General features: G+C 51.6%; 1 protein-coding gene and 1 long non-coding RNA gene across 7 annotated transcripts in view; one reads left to right on the top strand and one right to left on the bottom strand.

Annotated features, from left to right (window-relative positions):
* Positions 1-1,683: 1,683 nt before the first annotated feature.
* On the bottom strand, positions 1,684-13,480 carry LOC116069713. 6 transcript variants are annotated; one of them, XR_004110111.1, is made up of 5 exons: positions 11,740-11,935; positions 9,761-9,941; positions 3,777-3,886; positions 2,016-2,370; positions 1,684-1,862 (listed from the first exon to the last, which is right to left on the bottom strand). It is a non-coding gene; the product is annotated as an uncharacterized LOC116069713 (long non-coding RNA). The 6 variants fall into 6 exon arrangements; XR_004110109.1 differs by lacking the exon at positions 11,740-11,935 and adding an exon at positions 13,401-13,480 and having other exon boundaries at positions 1,684-2,370; XR_004110106.1 differs by having other exon boundaries at positions 1,684-2,370; positions 11,740-11,922.
* Positions 11,883-18,268, top strand: part of Zswim4 (zinc finger SWIM-type containing 4) — a 26,104-nt gene continuing 19,718 nt past the window's right edge. The window contains exons 1-3 of the mRNA XM_031340569.1: positions 11,883-12,118; positions 13,831-14,032; positions 17,703-18,059. Of these exons, the coding sequence (XP_031196429.1) occupies positions 11,981-12,118; positions 13,831-14,032; positions 17,703-18,059 (697 nt within the window). The 5' untranslated portion in view covers positions 11,883-11,980. The remainder of the gene's footprint in view (positions 12,119-13,830; positions 14,033-17,702; positions 18,060-18,268) is intronic.

The raw sequence follows: 18,268 nt of genomic DNA, 5'->3' as shown, positions 1-18,268 counted from the left end.
GATCTCAGAGTTCAAGGCCAGCCTAGTACATTCCAGGACACTGTCTCAGAAATAAATAAAAATAAATAGTAAAGTGCTGCTTTTTAAAAAAGATTTATTATATGTAAGTACACTGTAGCTGTCTTCAGACCTTAAGACACACCAGAAGAGGGCGTCAGATCTCATTTCAGATGGTTGTGAGCCACCATGTGGTTGCTGAGATTTGAACTCAGGACCTTCAGAAGAGCAGTCAGTGCTCTTAACCGCTGAGCCATCTCTCCAGACAGTAGAGTGCTTTTTAACAGCCGAGTGATGCTCTAGCCTCCTGAATAATATGTTCTAATTATGTATGTGCGGTGTATGCACTTGAGTGCATATGCCCACAGAGGCCAGAAGATGGCATCTGATCTCCTGGAGTTGCAGGCGGTATGAGCTATGAGCCTGACCAGGTCGGCTGAGAGAGAAGCATGTGCCCTCACGCACTGAGCCATTCCTCCGGCCCAGTTTTGTTACCTTTTGTTCTGTCTGCTTCTGTGCTTCAGAGAAAGACCCTCATGCAAGCCTAGGCTAGCCCGGAGCTGTATAGCCTAGGACTCCAGAGAGCTGCTGTGACTGGTTTGGACCACCTCGCCCTGTTTATGTAGTGCTATGGATTAAACTCAGATTTGTGCATACCAGTCAGGCACTCTACTAAAGGAGCCAGGTCCCCAGTCCATCCACTCCTTACCCTCTATTTTCCTAAGATAGCGTCTCACTATACAGCCGTGAATTACTAGTCTGGAATTCACTGTGTAGACCAGGCTGGCCTTTAATTTACAGAGGTCTTCCTGCCTCTGCCTTCTGAGTGCTGGAATTAAAGGTGTGCACCACAACATCCAGCTCCAGCTTTTTTTGGAACAAGGTCTGACTCTAGCCCAGGCTGGCCTTGAACTTGCCCTATCTCATTTACTTGAGTGCTAGGAGTATGGAGTGTTCACACAGCATCCAGCTTTTTATTGTCAGAGTTAGCTGGTAATCCAGGCGGGAAGGACTGAACTGATTAAGACATTAGAGAGTCGGAAGCCAGAGAGTGGGTAAGAGTACTGGCTACGCTCCCACGAGACCTCAGTTCGATTTCCAGCACCCACAAGGCAGCTCACAGTCATCCCTAACTCCAGTCCCGGGGGATTTCCAGTGCCCTCTTCTGCTCTCCACCAGCACTGCATACATGCAGGGAAAATACTCATACAGAAAAACAAAAAATTAGGAGCTCCAATCTGGCTTAAGTCTTAAGCTCATTCTGTCTCCCTAGATAAGTTACCCAACAGCTTGCTCTGCTCCATGGGGTACTGACTCTCAGGTCCTAAGTGAGCTCCTCCCACAGCCCACCACTTGACCTTTTGCCTTCTCAGGTTCAGAGGTCACTCTTGAACATGGTTCATATGCAGTCTGGTCCCTTTAGCATCCATGCAGAATCCACCTACTTCTGCCCATCACCTCCCATCCATCTTCAGGGTCAGCTCCTAGCCAGCTCTGCCCTCTCACTGCTGCAGCAGCTTAGGCACCTGCCTGTGCTCAAAACTGGTTCCCTTTCTGTCCATAACTTTCCATGGCTGCTTCCTGTTGAGCAAAAGCCCAAGTCCTTCACTTCCCAGTCCTCATTGCTTTTCATCCTTTGGCCCGTTCCTCTGCTAGACCTGATATTCTCTCAGACACCACACAGTGTCCCTGGAACCTTTTTTATTAGTGGTATTTTTCTTATGTTCTCATGACTGACACAGTGTTGTCTTCCTCAGAACTCCTATGCTCACCCCACAAAGCCGTCATGGTCATAGGAGCTCAGGCAGAGCAGGAGTGGTGTGGGTAGCTGCCAGTCAGTGACTTAAACTTCCTCACTTGGAGCCCTAGGAAAGTGGGTAAGACATGAGACAGAAAGGGCTATCACCATTATCCCTGGCTTTCGGACCCTGGGCTTAATGCAAGAGCCTCTGTTTTCCCATCTGTAAAATGGGTGTGAGCAAAGACACAGAGATAGAAGGATTCAGTTTGCTTTTGACCTGGAGCATAGTAGCATATAGGCCTGCGGGGGTGAATGAAGGTAGGAAGATCTTGAGTCTGAAGCCGTTGACAAAGAACAAAAGGAAGGTGTGTGTATGTTCAGGCAGAGTAAGGACTTGCTGTGTGTCCCCACAGAGCCTGGAAGTGGGGATCCGGAAGAAGATCGAGCATGACGTGGTGATGAAGGCCAGCTCCAGCCTGCCTAAGAAGCTTGCACTGCTGAAGGGAGCATCAAAGAAGCCAGGGGCCACTGCCCCTGGCAAGACAGCATCCTGAAGGCACGGGGACTTTGCAGATGACCCCACAGGCTGGCTGGACTTGAGGGAGAGGATCCTGCTCCAGTCCTGGTGGCACCTGGAACAACAACGGGCAGGGGATGGTAAAGCCTCAGGCTCGCTCCCTCCGGGGTACTGAAGGAGTGCTCAGCTTCCTCTACTGGTGTGACAGGGTGTGATCAACTTGTCTCTGTTGTCTCTCCAGCGGTTCAGTGGGGAATTCAGGGACTCGGTGGGAATGACCTCACTCCAAGTGCCGGGTCCCCACCCCAGTCATCTAACGTCAGTCATCATTGTCTATACATGAAGAAGGGTCCTGTATCTCCAGTGAGGCACCACCTCCTCCTGTCACCAGTAATCCAGAGCCACTTGGGGATGCTCCAGTGTTACCCAATAAAGCTGTGTCACAGAGGCTGTGGCCATTCTGGTGCTTTCCTGTCCTTGAGGGACTCACATCACCGTAGTCTCTCAGACCTGCTGGGCCACATGTTGATCATGTCATACACAGGGTGCTTAACCAGTTGGCATCTCCTGTGGTGTGGCCCTGGGGTGAAGCATTGAGTGTGCTGCTGACCCATCCCTTTGTGCCTGGCCATTTTGCCCACTAAGGAGGCAGAGACTTGTCGGATCACCAGTGACTGCCCCAGTGTTGAGGTAAGGCCTGTGTTGGTCAGAATTTAGTGTTGAGACTGTCTAGTGCTCCCAGACTGGCTTCTGACTCACCGTAGCTGGCTGCTGGGGATCTGATCCACTTGGTGTGTGCTAAGCAGGCACCCTGAGACACACCCAGCACTTGCAAAGCACAAGAAGGACCTGCTGGGTTTTAGTCATACCAGGACACAGTTGCTGTCCTGTGAGCGTGGAGGGCTCCCTGAGAGGCTGGGCCTTGAAGCGGTTGTTAGTGCCTCTGCCTCTGGTTGGTGATGAAGTAGTGTCCGGGCATGCAGCTTCCTGTCATACCTACCTTCTGGTACCCTCACCACAGATCTAGAAGAATGGGTCTGCCCCATTGTGGATATAGCCCCAAGAACCATGTGTCCCTCAGTGGCCTGTCTTGGGTTTAGCTTGGTTCTTAGCCAGGGTCTCCCTGTGTAGACCAGACTGGCCTCAAACTCATAAAGCTGTACCTGCCTCTGCCTCCCAAGTTCTGAGATTAAAGTGCCTAAGGGCCAGTGTGATTCCTGTGTGTGTGTGTGTGTGTGAGCACATAAGCATGGGTCCCTGAGGAGGCCAACAACACCCATCTAGGGTTGGAATCACAGGCAGCTGTGAGCTATCCCTACATGGGTGCACAGAAGTGGAAGCTGTTAAATGCTCTCTGGTTCCTCAGGTGTTTATGATGGTAAGAATAGGGTGTCTAGGTGGTGGTGTGTGCCTTTAATCCCAGCACTCAGGAGGTAGAGGTAGTTGGAGCCCTGGGTTCCAGGCCAGCCTGGTGTACAGGGTTACATAGACCCTGTCTGAAAACAACAAAAGCTCAGTTACCTGCTAGTGGAGTGCAGCTCGCAGCTTCATGTATGTGGGATGGCACTTGCTGTTGTGTTAGAAGAGCAGCTAGTCACACCAGGCCAGCACAGTTCCACAGGAGAGGTGTACTGGGGGAGAAAAGGACAAAGGGGGCAAGGAAGAAGAAGGAAATAGGGCAGGCGGGTGGATGCTGGGAATGTATGGCGGTTGCCATGGCAACAGACGGGGGTTATCCTTTTGTGGTCACCTGGTGTGAAGCCATCGCTGGATTCAGAGGTGACCAGCGACTGTAAAGCCTGTTCCTAGTGCCAACACTTGCAGAGGAGTGATGCAGGAGCAGTGGCTGGGTGACAACCACCTGACTGAGCTGCACTGGGCAAGCCCAGATGGAAGGAGCAGCTGTCTCAGTGTGGAATGCCTCCGCAGTGCCTGCCGCCTGCCATCAAGCTCATGCTCCAAACAGCAGCAGCACTCCAGGGAGCCTCCTAGGGACTTGACCAGAGCTCTCTGGTGCTGTGACACCACTCAGTCAATAAATACCCTCTGTATTATAATCCTGGTTCCCCCAAGAACTCTGAAACACAAAGGCAGCAAATGTCCACCTTTGCATTACCTGTGCTGGGCAGCCACTATGGAATATTATTTAGTCATATAAATGGAATGAGGGGCTGGAAAAATAGTTGAATGGGTAAGAATTTGCCACTAGATATAACAACCTGAGTTCAGTCCCCAGAGCCTATGTGGTAGCAGAGAGCCAAAGGCAGGCTGCCCTATGACCTGTGTGTGTATCACACTCACACACACACACACACACACACACATTGACATGCTAAGATGGCTGGATCCGTGGTTAAATGCTAGTGGAGGCATGGGTTTCAGTGCCCAGCACCCACACCCACAGCAGCTCACAATGCCTATAACTTCAGTTCCAGGGGATCCAATGTCTTTTGTTTGGTTGGGTTGTTTTGGTTTTTTTTGGGGGGGGGCGGAGATGGGATCTCTGTAGTCCTGGCTGTCCTGGAACTTATGTGTTGCAGGAATTATAAAAAAGAATCCACCCCACAAACGCCCTTTCCTGCATGCCATGTTCTTGTGCTGGTACCGTCCAGCCTCATCACTAAGTTCTTGCTATTTTCTCCCAGCTAGCTACAACATCTCGCTCACATGCAACACCTCACACACCCCAACAATCATTCATCTAGCTAGCGCCTAGTACCTGGTACATAATGCACGACTCTTAAGGCTTTAATATCCAATCAGGTTTATATAATAATAAGATCACAATTTACAAAATGCCAATATAATTTCAGAACCAAATAATAAAGACAGTATTCTAACCCAGTTACTTATTTTGTAAAAACCTTTGCTTGGTTGTATAACCACTCGGGGTCTGACTCCTCATCATCCCCTGACTCCATGGTAAAGAGCCTTCTCCTCCTCCCTCTGGCCTTTCTCCTCCTCCAACTCTAGCCCTACCTCTCTATTTCTGTCCAATCACAGGCCTGTCACTGCCCTAATGTGACTGGACAGAAAATGCTGCAGCACTTGAGCTGTAGACCAGGCTGGCCGTGAACTCAGAAACCTGCCTGCCTCTGCCATACAAGTGCTGGGATTAAAGGCGTGTGCCATCACTGCATGATCTGGCCTTCTAAAAACCCTCTACTCCATGAAGTGTGCAAGGTGTGGTGGTATATGCCTTTAGTCCTAGCACTCAGGAAGCAGAGCCAGGCAGTTTTCTATGAATTCAAAACTAGCCAGGGTTACATGGAAAGACCCTGTCCCAAACCAAGAGAGAGAGGGGGAGAGAGAGAAAGGAAAAAGAGCACCGATCCAGGCTACAACATAGATGAGCCCTGGAAACATGATGCTAATGTTGGACACAATTCTTACAGGCCTGTAAATGTGGCACTCAGGGTAGAGGTAGGAAAACTGAAGAAGTTTAAGATGAGCCTCCACCACATGGCTCAAGGCAGACCTGAGCTGATGAGCTCTCCCCATCTCCTTCCCCTGCCCCCAATTAAAAACAGCCTAGCACTCAGGAGGCAGAAGCAGAGATTTCTGTGAGGTTGCCCTTGTAACGAACCAGATTCAGAATGGTACGCAGGTACAGTTCTATGAAAGGGCAGGACAGGTAAGTACCTGCCTGGGACTCCAGAGAGGGGCATGGTGGATGGTGAACTGGATTTCCTCCTGGCCTGACTGCAAGTTCTGGACCTAAACAGAGGTGAACATTCTGCTACAATGTGTGAACAGTGGTGAAAATTCATTTATAATAGGCTTGCTCCTGTGTCTGATGTCAACAGTTCCTCTAGAGTCCCCTTGAAGACTGCAGACCACCTCATTCTCAACAGAGAAGGCTGGGAGGCCAGGTGCCTGCAGTATGCCCATGACTAAGCAAGAGCATAGACTTCATTAAGTTCAATGAAGAGACCTCTGTGGAATGGGTAGTTCAGGACCAACCACACAGCCAAATGAGATAATGCCGGCTCATTAGACATACATATTTTTAACTCCCCACCCCCCCATGTAGCCGTAAATGGTAATGGGCACCTATAAACTCTGGCTTGGAAGGCTGAGGCACGAGGATGGCCTGCAGTGTGAGGCTAGCTGGGACTGCCTAGGCCGCAGAGTTAAGACTGTCCAAAAGCCAAGAGCCGGGGTGCCAGTGGAAGAGGGCTCGCCTGCCACTAGGAAGTGGTCACTTTGTAGGGTTTGAGGGACTTCTTTATTTTATGTGAAGCGGGACAGGACCTCATTAAGTACCCCTGGCTGGCTGGGAACTCACTGTGTAGACCTGGCTGGTCCCTGCCTCCTCAGGGCTGAGATGTAGGATTAAAGTGCTGGGCCCACTGCCAGACCCTGCTTGAGTTTGGTCTGGTACTAGGGATGAACCCTAGGACTTCCCTAGCCCGCTTGGCTGGCCCGGGAGCTGGTGTGTGTGGAAGGGAAAAAAGAAGGGAGAGGGTCTCCTGCCGAGAAAGTCTAGTGTTTGGGGAGCTGCCCTGCCCCCCCACATAACACCCACCACCCACCTTGCCCACTGTTGCCTTTGACCAGCCCTCTGCTGTGAGCTCTAGCAGGAGAGCCCAGTGCTAGGGAGCCGCTGCCAATCAGGAGTCATTCATCTTCCGAATTTCCATACCTTGCCCCTCTGAGCTGCTGCCCTTGCCACAGAATACCTACAAGCACAGGAGCATTGTTGAGTGTACACTTAAAAAAATTCTAAGCCGGGTAGTGGTGGCAGCGGCGCACACCTTTAATCCCAGCACTTGGGAGGCAGAGGCAGGAGGATTTCTGAGTTTGAGGTCAGCCTGGTCTACAGAATGAGTTCCAGGACAGCCAGGGCTACACAGAGAAACCCTGTCTCAATAAATAAATAAATAAATAAATAAATAAATAAATAAATAAATAAATAAATCTATTTATGTATGTGTTTTGCCTGCATGTGTCTGTCTGTTCATCACATGTGTTCCTAGTGCCAGAAGAAAGATCTAGATCCCCTAGAACTGAGTTGTAGATATTTGTAAGCTACCACGTGAGTTCTGAGAATCGAACCTATAACCTCTGAAGTTGCAGCCAGCGCTCTTGACCTCTGAGCCATCTCTCTAACCCCTGGAGTACCCTCTTTTCACCCATCTTTATGGAACAGGGAAAAAGCAGGAGACCCATGGAACCTGGCTATGGGCCACTGGGAGGCCCTGGAAACCCAGTCAGGCTTGCCCCCAACTAGCCTGAGGCAAGCCAAGAAACTATAGGAGTAGCTGCCCTGTGGCTCTGATGCCAGCTTGGTAACATCTTCAAAAGGCCCAGTGGCAGGGATCTGGAATGATAACACACCTGTCCCTTAGGACTCCTTGGCTACCTTTCTCTTCATTTCCCTTAGTTTCCTGAACCTCAAATTCTGCATGAAGGTGTGTTGTTCTTGTATTCTAGACAGTTGTGTGTAGCTCAGGCTGGCTTCAAACTTGACATACCCCTACCTCGGTTCATGCTGCAATGACAGACAGGCCCAGGCACCTCTTGGCTGCCTGTGTGACAACATCGGCTAGTCATTTAACCTCTCTGAGCCACCGTGGCCCCATCTATTTAAAATGGAAACCCGGAATCCCACCCTAGTGGGACAAAGCAGGAACCTGGAGTACCCAGGGCTTTTTTAGTGTGGTCATGAGCTGTCCTTAGCCATCAGAGGCCCCTTCTCCAGGGCCAGGGAGCCATCAAATGAGATTTCAGACACAACTTTTTCCCTGTCTGGAATGCAACTTCTCCTGGCAACACTGCCTGTGAGCTTGTGTTTCCAAAGGGTTTCACAAAGCTGAAGTGGCCAGTGGGACTGCTGAGCTGTGGTGCTACCACAAGCAAGCCTGTGTCAGCTGCTGCTGCTGCTGCTGGCAGGGCTGTGTCAGCTGGCTGTCGCTGGCAGAACAAGGGAACCCTCAGGGTAGATATGTCCCCAGGCTGCAGATCTGTGGCCCCTCCCTCATCTGAGTCTGCATGGGCAGCCCTACTTCGCCTGTGGGTCGAGAGCACTTGGGTTTGGGGTCAGGAGCTCCAGATGCCTAGACAGTGAGCTCATGGCACAGGCTGAATAGACATGGCAAGGACTTCCTGAAGCCAGAGCTTCAGCTCCAGCAGGGGTCAGGGGCTGCCAAGGCGGAAACACCACTGCCACCACCTTTCCTAAGAGGGGGGTATGCTTGAAATAAGTCCTGAGACTTCAGGGGACACCTCAGCTTTCCTGGCTCTATTCTGACAACTCCCCCCAAACCCCCTCCCCCATATTTTACTAGGATCTCTGTGTGACCACGGGCAGCTTCCTGGCCTCGCTGGACTTCACTTCCCTCACTCGTCCTGTTTTCTGAACCCAGATTCAGACCCTTGTCTACTGTGACCCCAGCTAGGTCAACACCCAGCCTTTCTGTTCCCCAGCTGCCCCACTTGTGAGAGAGGATCTTGTCAATGTTGATATCCACTATGACAGAATGAAGAAAATAAACAGCCAGGCATTTTGGAATACACCTGTGACCTCAGCCCTTGGGAAGCTGGGACAGGAACATCAGGAGTTCAGGGATAGCCTGGACTATATAAAAAAAAATTCCAGGCCAGTGAGACCTTCTATCAAAGAATAAATAAAGCTTAGGCAGCAGAATGTTAAAGTGGCAGAGTGCTCAGGCGAATCCCCAAAATGGATCCCTAGCACTGAATAAACCGTGGCGGCACAGGCCTGTGAGCACAACACTGCAGATGTGAAGAGAACATCAGAAATTCAGGGTCATTCCCAACAACACAGCTTGGTCCACTGAGACCCTGTGTCAATAAAATCAACTCTAAAAGCTGTCCTTATTATTGTCTACAAGCTGTGCTGATGATGTTTGTGGGCAGTACACCTGATGACTCCTCCCCAGGAGCATGCATGATCAGACTCTGACAAGTTCCCTGGGTAGCCAGCCTCTGAGGCCCACTCAGAAGGGAGACCCTAAGTCCTCCAGCCTCCCTTCACCCTGGCTACCCCTTGTCAGGGGTCTGTCTTTGCCCCAGCCTGTTCAACATGGAGGCCCTGACTGGCTAACCCAGCCCTGGAAACTGGGGGCTTGCAGGCCTTCCAGGCTACTTCTTCCTGCTGGGTGACCCTGGCAAGCAGCTAAGCTCTCTAAGCCTCAGTTTTCCCATCTAAGAAAGTAGTCGTCACTGTCATGGTGGCTAAGCTGTGGGGATTTTGTTCTCTTTTCTTCCCCTCTTTGTAGACCAGCCTGGCCTTGAACTCACAGAGATCCACCCATCTCTGCCTCCCAAGTGCTGGGATTAAAGGTTTGTGCCACCACCTCTGGGCTAGGGGATTTCATTCTTTTCTTCCCCCTCCCTCCTTTTTCCCCTCCTCCCCTCCTTCCTTCTCCTTCTGTTACAGAGGATGGAGCCCTGGGCCTAGCAAGCAAAGACAGCACTATCACAGAATGCACCCCAGCCAAGGCAGTGACTCCTAGCTTTTTTTTTTAAATTGTACTTACTTTCTGTCTGTGTGCACATGCCACAGTGCATGTGGATGTCAGGTGACAACTTGTAGGATTGGCTTCTCTTCTTTGATCTTTTCAGTTCTGTGGGTCAGACTCAGTCAGGCTTGATAGCACTTTGATCCACTGAGCCATCGTGCTGGGACCAAGGCAGTGGGTTCTTAAGCCCAGCTAAGTCCTACAAAAACAGAGATAACTTAGCTGGTTAAGAGCCCTTGCTGTTAGGGGACCTGGCCCCCTCTTTTGTCCCCATGGGTACTTTGTGCACAGACATCTATTCAGGTAAAACATAAAGTAGAAATAAGTAAAACACATAAAGTAGAAATAAGTGAAAATCACAAAAAGTTCTTTAAATAGTTTGAAAGGAGGACTGGTGAACTGGCTCAGGAGGTAGAGGCCAAGTAAAAGATCCAAGCTGGCCCTACCACCTTGCCTCTGACCCTACAGACGCATTCATGCTATAGAATAATAAGTACACAATTTTTAAAATAATACGAAAGGAAGATAATTATTATAAAAGTAGTAGTATGGCAGGGCAGTGGTGGCGCACGCCTCTAATCCCAGCACTTGGGAGGCAGAGGCAGGCGGATTTCTGAGTTCGAGGTCAGCCTGGTCTACAGAGTGAGCTCCAGGACAGCCAGGGCTACATAGTGAGACCTTGTCTCAAAACACAGAAACAAAAAACTGAAATAAAGAAACAAAGAAAACTAAGACATTACTGCTGTTATTGAGACAGGGTCCAGCTGAGGATGTAAGATCCCTTGGAGCTGGAGTCATAGCTATTGTGTGCCATGTGGGTTCAAACTCAAGCCTTCTAGGATCTATTGACCCGTGCTCTTACCTTCTGAGCCATCTCTCCAGTTCCTCCACTGCCTTGGTCTCCCTACAACGTAGCCCCACTCGAGCAGCCCTGTTTCAAGGGTTCACAGGCTACTTAGTGACTATTAGTTCCCACTGTGGGGAGGGGCCTGTTCAAAAGCAACCAGTAGGCCAGTGCCAGAGAGAAGAGTTGTGAGGCCTGGAGCAGGAGTTCCTAGTGGGCTTCTGGGGGCCAGGTTGGACTTTTCCTGCTTTGAGGATCCTGAACACTAAATGGAATCACAGCTAGGTCAGCACGTTTTAGTTTGAACATCTACAGTACGCTGGGCGCTGTTCCACGTGCTGACTTGTCTCCCCATGGACGTACATTTGATCCATGGAGCTCTCAGAGTTCAGAGAGACATTTAACAACCTCCTTACCCTGGTATCTCAAGAGTTCTGGAGCATGAGGCAAGAGGATCTCCAATCAGACTAACCCGGGTTACATAATGAGAGAGGGGTGGGGGAGCTTCAGAGGTAGTTCGAGGTGGGGCGTCTAATCCTGGAATAGATGAATAAATGATGCCGGAGAGGCCGCAAGGGTAGGAAAACGCAGGGTTCTCTTAGGTCATGAGGGTAGGGTATGGAAAAATGACGAAGATGGTGCGTAGCTTCCGCACTGTGGAAAATATAAGCTGAGTCAGGGGGGAAAAAAAAGCGATTCGAAGTGGGGGGATTTGACATGCATTAAGTCCAACCTAATGAAACTGCCACTCTCATGGGTCGAAATGCGCAGTTCCATGTTCGTTCCACAGACGTAGAAAGGATTTGGGGTGTCTTAGCTCGCAGCTCAAGAGGAACTCTTAAGTTAACAGCCCACAAGCGCACTTCTAGGAAGGACTGTGCTGGCCCCAGGGGGCTCTCAAAGCATCCAAACTGTACCAGAGAGGTTGCGTGAGTTTCCAGGGTCATACAGCCCAGAGAGAGTCAACCCCGGCCGGGAGGCGGCCGGAAGCGACCCTCCGTAAACAAAGCCGTGTGTAGGCGCAGCCCCAGCCGCCAGGCTTGTGGGCTGGCCCAAAGGGGCGGGGAAGGAATGTTGTGAATGAACGTGAGACCGCCCCGAAACTCCTCACAAGGCCGAGCCGTGGGGTTCCCTCGTCGTGATTGGCTCATACCGCCCCGTGATGGACAGCGACTCTCCTTGCGACCTGTTACTGGATGGCACAGAAAAGACGGACGTGGAGATTGTCGAATGAACATCGGCCGCTCGGAGGCGGGTCTTCAAAGATAGCCAATGACAAGAGAGAAGTCGGGAGGCGGGGGCGGGGTCTCGGCTGAGGAGGCAGCGGCTGCTAAGACGGCTTCATTGTTGTGAAGAGTCTTAAAGGGGCCGCGTCGTCCGGCCGGCTCGGCCGGATGGAGCCCCCGGCGGCCAAGCGCAGCCGGGGCTGCCCCGCGGGAGACGAGCCCGGGACCGGGGCCCGTCGCAGTCGCCCCGAGCCGTTGCTGGACCTCAGCGCCAAGCGGGTGGCCGAGAGCTGGGCCTTCGAGCAGGTAAGGCCCCGGCCTGCCCCAGGCCTCATACCTCGCCCCCTCCCCAGCAGCCAGCCCCACACCCCGCCTCCCAGGCCCCGCACCCCGAGCCTCTCCGTCCGCGACCCTCCGGGTCTCTATTGAGACCTCTTCTCTTCCCCAGGAGACACACCAGCCCAGAGACCCACACTGCTCCCTTACTGCCTTAGGGTTTCCCTGTCCCACCCTCCAGGAAGAAGACCCCCGGTTCTGCGGGGCCTATACATGACACCCCTGTATCCCTGTGCTCCTGCCTCCAGAGCCCATCAGACCTCTCCAGATCCCCCGACTGTGGGACAAGAGGCAGGGTCACTGAGGGAAGGGCTCTCTGCCCCTCCTCCCTCCCTTGCCCCTCCCTCCAGCTATTCCAGAGCAAGGTTGGGATATGTAGGGAGAGGCTCCTGGAACCCCTACTCTGTGACCTGTGGGTGGAGCCCCGAAAGTCCCCTCTCTCTGTCTTAGGGTCCCTCAAGAACGTGAGAAGGGGCAGAGGCTCCTCTCAGTCCCATACGACTGTCTTTTAGTTTGACTTTGAGGTTGCTCTTTGCTTCACAACTCTTCCTGAGCTAGGATGGATGGGTTTAGACTGACCCTGGACTGAGCAGGCTCTGATTCATGACCGGAAAATCCCTCCTTAGTCATCTGCCAACTGTCAGGAGCCCAATCACTGACTCCCCCTTTTCGTAGAAACCTGGGTAGGGCCTCTGTACTGTTCACCCTATGTGACATGTACAGAATAACCCTAAAACTGTCTTCAGGACCCGCAGGGATCTGCCTTGGGCCAGCACCAGGTGCTAAGAGAACTCTGGAAAACTTCTGGAGCCCTTTGGGAGTTGTTCTCACTTTGAGGAAACTGGGGCACAGAGAGGTTGAGAAACTTGCCCAAGGTCACCCAGCCAGTCACTAGCCAACTCAGACAGGAACACAGCCTCAAATGCTGGTTCTATTCCCTGGAGTCTCTGGGGCATGGCAGGTCGTCAGCCCTTCCCTCCTAGGGGCTTTTCTCAGGGCAGGAGTAGGGGAAGAAATACCCAGGGTAGAACTGATCTTGGGAGTTTGAGCTCTGTAGTTTAGGGATCCTGAAGAGCTAGCTGAGTTCATTTCATCTCTGATGTAGTAATGCTGACCCCCTCAGGCTGGTTCTGAGGCTGTGACATTGACCCAGTGCTGTGGTTTCAGCATCTTGTGTCCCTGTCAAGACACCATCTCCTTAAAGGGCTGAACAGAGGGAAGGCTAGGAACTCATATCCTTGGTCATTCTTACACTTGTATCTAAGTTCTTCTTGTCCCAAACGAAGCCTGAGCTTAGGAGGGCTTTACACCAGACCCCTGGAACCTGCCAATGAAAACTTCTAGAATGCTATGATCCAGGCAGTATTGTAAATAAATCCTGTTGTATGTATTGAAAGCTATTTTGCTGCTTGGGGAGGGGGGCTTCACTGTGTCACCCAAGCTGGTGTTGAACTAGTTGGCATAAATACAGCCTCCCAAGTAGTTGGGATTTCAGGGTGCACTACCATGCGTGGCTCACTTGTATATATATTTATCTTCCCAATCTCCATAGGATGGTTGATTGTCACATTGCTATTTTATACAGACTCAGAGAAGTCAGGTGGTGTCCAAGGTTGTGTTGCTTATAAGCGGCAAAGCCAGGATTCTATCCCAGGTTTCTAACCCACCAGCGCTTCCTGCAGGTGGAGGAACGGTTCTCCCGGGTGCCAGAGCCAGTTCAGAAGCGCATTGTGTTCTGGTCTTTTCCACGAAGTGAGCGAGAGATCTGTATGTACTCATCACTAGGCTACCAGCCCCCAGAAGGTGAGCAGGACACCCGGGTACCGTTCACCCGTGGGCTGCACCTGCTACAGAGTGGGGCTGTGGATCGAGTGCTACAAGTAGGTGAGTGAGCACCCCACCTAGGAGAGGCATGGAGATGGGGGGAGGCTGGGGGTGGGTGAGCATCCCACCTGGGGGAGATGGGGGAGGCTGGGGGTGAGTGAACATCCCACCCAGGTTAGGCATGGAGATGGGGGAGGCTGGAGAAGGGAGGTGGGCCAGGGGCTGTGGAACTTCCGAGAACCTGCTCTGAGGCCCAGGTGTGGTTGTGAGATACTGTGGCATTTTCCAGGTACAGCACTGGGGAGGCAGAGGCAGGTGATGGAGAGGCCAATCTAAGCTTACATAGTAAGATCCTATTTCAATGGGGCAGGAAAAAAAAGTACTAAAGATAGGGTATAGTAGACCTCAGAGATTGGGACTTAGTGGAGGCTCAGGGAGAGGAAGGTGAACCCGAAAGTGGGGGTACAGAAGGACCAGGCATTGGCAGGAGGACCAAGGTAAAGGAGGAGGAGAGCGATGGAGCTCTTGCTGGATCCCAGACTGGGGCTTGCTGTAGGGATTGAAGCATGGCTGACAATTCTAGAATTTGGGCTTTCAGCTGGAGACACGATTGTGAGCTGAAGGTGAAGGATGTCAGGCAGCCGAGCTGATGGAAGACAATGTGGAGAAACAAGAAGGAAGCAGGGTCCCAGGGAGGGCCAGAGGGTTGACCACAGGAAGAGCCAGTTCCTGACCTCACACAGAGGGCATCTGTGATGCAGTGGCATACAAAGCCAAGGGACAGATAATGCGAAGGCTGGATATGGTGGCACACAGTTATAACCCCAGTGCTTAGGAGGCTGGGCCAGCCTGAACTAAACAGTGAACCCTGCTTTGAAAACCAAAGCAACCTTAGTGTGCTGGCACGTGCCTAGGACAGAGGTAGATGGATCTCTGTGAGTTCCAGGCCAGCTAAGGCTCCTTTGTGAGACCCTGCCCCAGCCACAGGCAGAATGAGCACAGGCATCTGTAGCTGGGCCCTGGTAGAAGCTGGTCACACAGATCTGGGAGAGAGTGTGAGGCTTAGGCAGCCATGTCCTGGGAGAGATTGTAATCAAAGGTTTGCAGCCATGTGTAGAACAGTAGAGTGACTATAGTTGACAAAAATTTATTGTGTATTTTATAAAGAACTAAAAGGAAGAAGTTGGAAGCTTCCAAACACAGAAGTAATCACTGTGAAGGAGCAGGAAAAGCCAATCACCTGTTCAGCTCACCAGGTGTTGTATCGAGGAACCGTGCACCATAGATGTGGATGGTTCCTACATGCTGATGGGGGGATGACTTAAGTTTTAAAAAAAAAAAATCACTCAACCATGAAATAAACAAGTATCAGGCCAGGGTGGGGGGGGCTCTCACACCTCAGGCAGCGGATTCGGATCCGGGAGAGAATGCAGACATCTGGGGTCAGAGTTGCTATCTCATATCAGGGGCCTCAATAAGACTGAGGAGCAAAAGTTAGAGCTAGAGGAGAAAACAGACTCTGAACCCCAGGCAGTGTACCCAGTCATTCTGAAATAGAAGAAAAGAAAAAGACCAGAGAAGGCTGGATTTGGGAAACAGGGAGGAAGGTGAAGAAAGACCTTAGATGTTAGCATTGTGCATAGAAAAGGACCAGTAGTGATCGAGCCAAAACACGGGTCAGATTTTATCCTTGGCTTTCCATGATAGCTGGTCATGGCTCAGCCAAGGTGACCCGACCCTGCCTGGTAGCCTCTGTACCCCTTTTCCTGGGCATAACCTAGCCACAGGCCTCATGCGCACCCCTGGTATGAGGAAGCCATGCCTTGCATGACGCAGGTTTCATCAGGCTGCCCAACCAGTCGGATGAGCCTGACAGACACCCAGGACTGCCCAGGGTTTGCTCCATCATCCCTTTGCCCTCAAGTGTCCCAGGCCTTTGACATGTTCTTAGGAAGTTCAGAGCTTCTGAAGCTGTTGTAACCATAGCAACCCAAGGGCTGGTGAAAGCATTTCAAACATTGTGTCTATGTTGATAATACTATTTATTGATCATTAGAATAAGGACAGAGCAGCAGGGGATGGCAGATTTGGTAAAGTGCCTGCTATTCAAGTGTGAGGACCTACGTTCAGTTGCTCAGCAGCCATGTACGGTGTTACATGTCTATAACACAGCACTGAAAATGGGAGGATCTCTGTGGCTAGCTGGCTAGCCTAGCCAAGAACTAGCTTCATGTTCAAGGAGAGAACCTGTCTCAGAGAATAAGTTGGAGGCCCAGCAAAGTTGTTCACTGTGTTTCTGCTCAGATGGGACTTGGAAGCCCAGGAACCATAAAGCTCTTAGGGAAAAGGCATGCAGTGGAAGGGCATCCAGCAACATGGGGGCCCAGGAGCCATGCAGCTCTGAGGTGGGACAGTGTCACAAGGAAGGGCATCCTGAGACATGGGGGCCCAGGAGCCACGCAGCCCTGAGAGGACTCCTCAGCAGAGATGGCCCAGCTGAGCTGAGGAGCTCAGGGCCCACAGTCCTCCACTTGTTTGCTTCTTCCCTTCTTCTCTTCACTGCTTCTTTTCTGCTTGGTTTCTTCTCATGAGAGAGTCACACCGGCAGAAAACCTCATGAAAGAGATTTATTGGAGGGTCCAGGTGTGGACGGATGAATCCAGGGATGGCTGCCCTCTGCTCCCAGGGGCAGACAGCAGGGAAATGAACAAAGGGCAGGGCTATAGGGTTTCTGAGGGGGTGGCACTTCTCAGGGCAGAAGTTTCCAGAGTGAGGATTGGTGGGGTTTCAAGTCTAGCTTAGGGAGCTCAGGAACTGGTGGGTTCTCCTGTTCAAGGATTGGTGGTTTTTTTGTTGTTGTTGTTGTTGTTTTGTGGGAAGATCAGGGATTAGTGAGTTTTCCTGCTCAGGGATTGGTTCCTTTTTTTCCCACCCCGTTTTCACTGCACCAAGCCCATGGGTTAGGGTGGGAAGTCCTTTCCGGCCACAGGCGGCTTTGGTGGAGGAGCTATCTCTGTGGAGCCATTTAGGGAGGTTGGAGAGAAGGTGCTGCCGCCATGGACAGCTCCTGCAGTGGTGTTTTAGGAAGGCCTTAGGCTGAGACGACAGGAAAGAAGGTGTCCACTGTGGACAGCTCTGGAGGGAGAGCTCCTACCGAGAGGGAAAAAGAGATGCAACACCGTGGACAGCTCCTGTGATGGCTGCAGGCTGAGGAGCTATGAGGTGCTGCCATTTTGACAGCTCCTGTCAGGGGCATTGTACCCTGGCTATAGGCTGGGACAGGGAGAAGGGGCCAGCTGCTGCTCCGATGACTTTTGCAGGGTGCCGTTTAGGGACTTTACTCATACCTTTAGTCCTGGCACTCAGGAGGCAGAGACAGGCATATCTCTGAGTTTGAGGCCAGCTTGGTCTAAACGGCCTTGGCCAGGACACTCAAGGCTACACAGAGAAACCCTGTCTCAAATAAACAAGGTGAAGAACAATTGAGGCCACCCCCAAAAAAGATGAGTAGGTTTTGCTTGGACTCAACTTTATCAAGCCATTCTAAATGCTTCTGAGTAATTCATTTAGCTATTAGAATGGCATGAGGAGATCATCATTGCTGCATATGGACAGATGGTGAAACTGAGGTATGGATAGGTTAGGTGATTTGTACTGGGCTTCTCAGCAGGACTGTGCATCAAAGTCTTACTGGGATGATCCAATCTCCTCAGTGTGTGTTTTGTCTTAGGGTTCCACCTCAGTGGGAATATCCGAGAAGTGGGAGGCCCAGGAGAGCCAGAGCACCTCTACCACGTCTCTATCAGCTTTGACCGCTGTAAGATCACATCTGTGAGCTGTGGCTGCGACAATCGAGACCTCTTCTACTGCGCCCATGTGGTGGCACTGTCGTTGTACCGCATTCGTCATGCTCGCCAGGTGGAGCTGCGGCTGCCCATCTCTGAGACCCTGTCACAAATGAACCGGGATCAGCTTCAGAAGTTTGTGCAGTATCTCATCAGCGCACACCACACTGAGGTGCTACCGACGGCCCAGCGTCTTGCTGATGAGATCCTCCTGCTGGGCTCTGAGATCAACCTGGTTCACGGTGAGTAGAGGGAAGGAGGGGCCATGATGCAGAAGCAAGCCATCATGCCCTGCTTTGGGGGGTGTTACACAGAGAGATACATCCTGAGGTGCCTGACCCCAGGGCACCGAGCACTTAGAAATAGGGAAGTTGTGACACTGGCCTGTCATCTCAGGACTGGGGAGGCTGAGATGAAACATAGTGCCACTCTGTCTCATGTTGGGGGGGGG

The sequence above is a fragment of the Mastomys coucha genome, unplaced genomic scaffold (genome assembly GCF_008632895.1).
Source record: "Mastomys coucha isolate ucsf_1 unplaced genomic scaffold, UCSF_Mcou_1 pScaffold22, whole genome shotgun sequence".
Lineage (NCBI taxonomy): Eukaryota > Metazoa > Chordata > Mammalia > Rodentia > Muridae > Mastomys > Mastomys coucha.
Note: the sequence above shows the minus strand (reverse complement) of the source record. Positions and strands in the feature narration are given on the sequence as shown.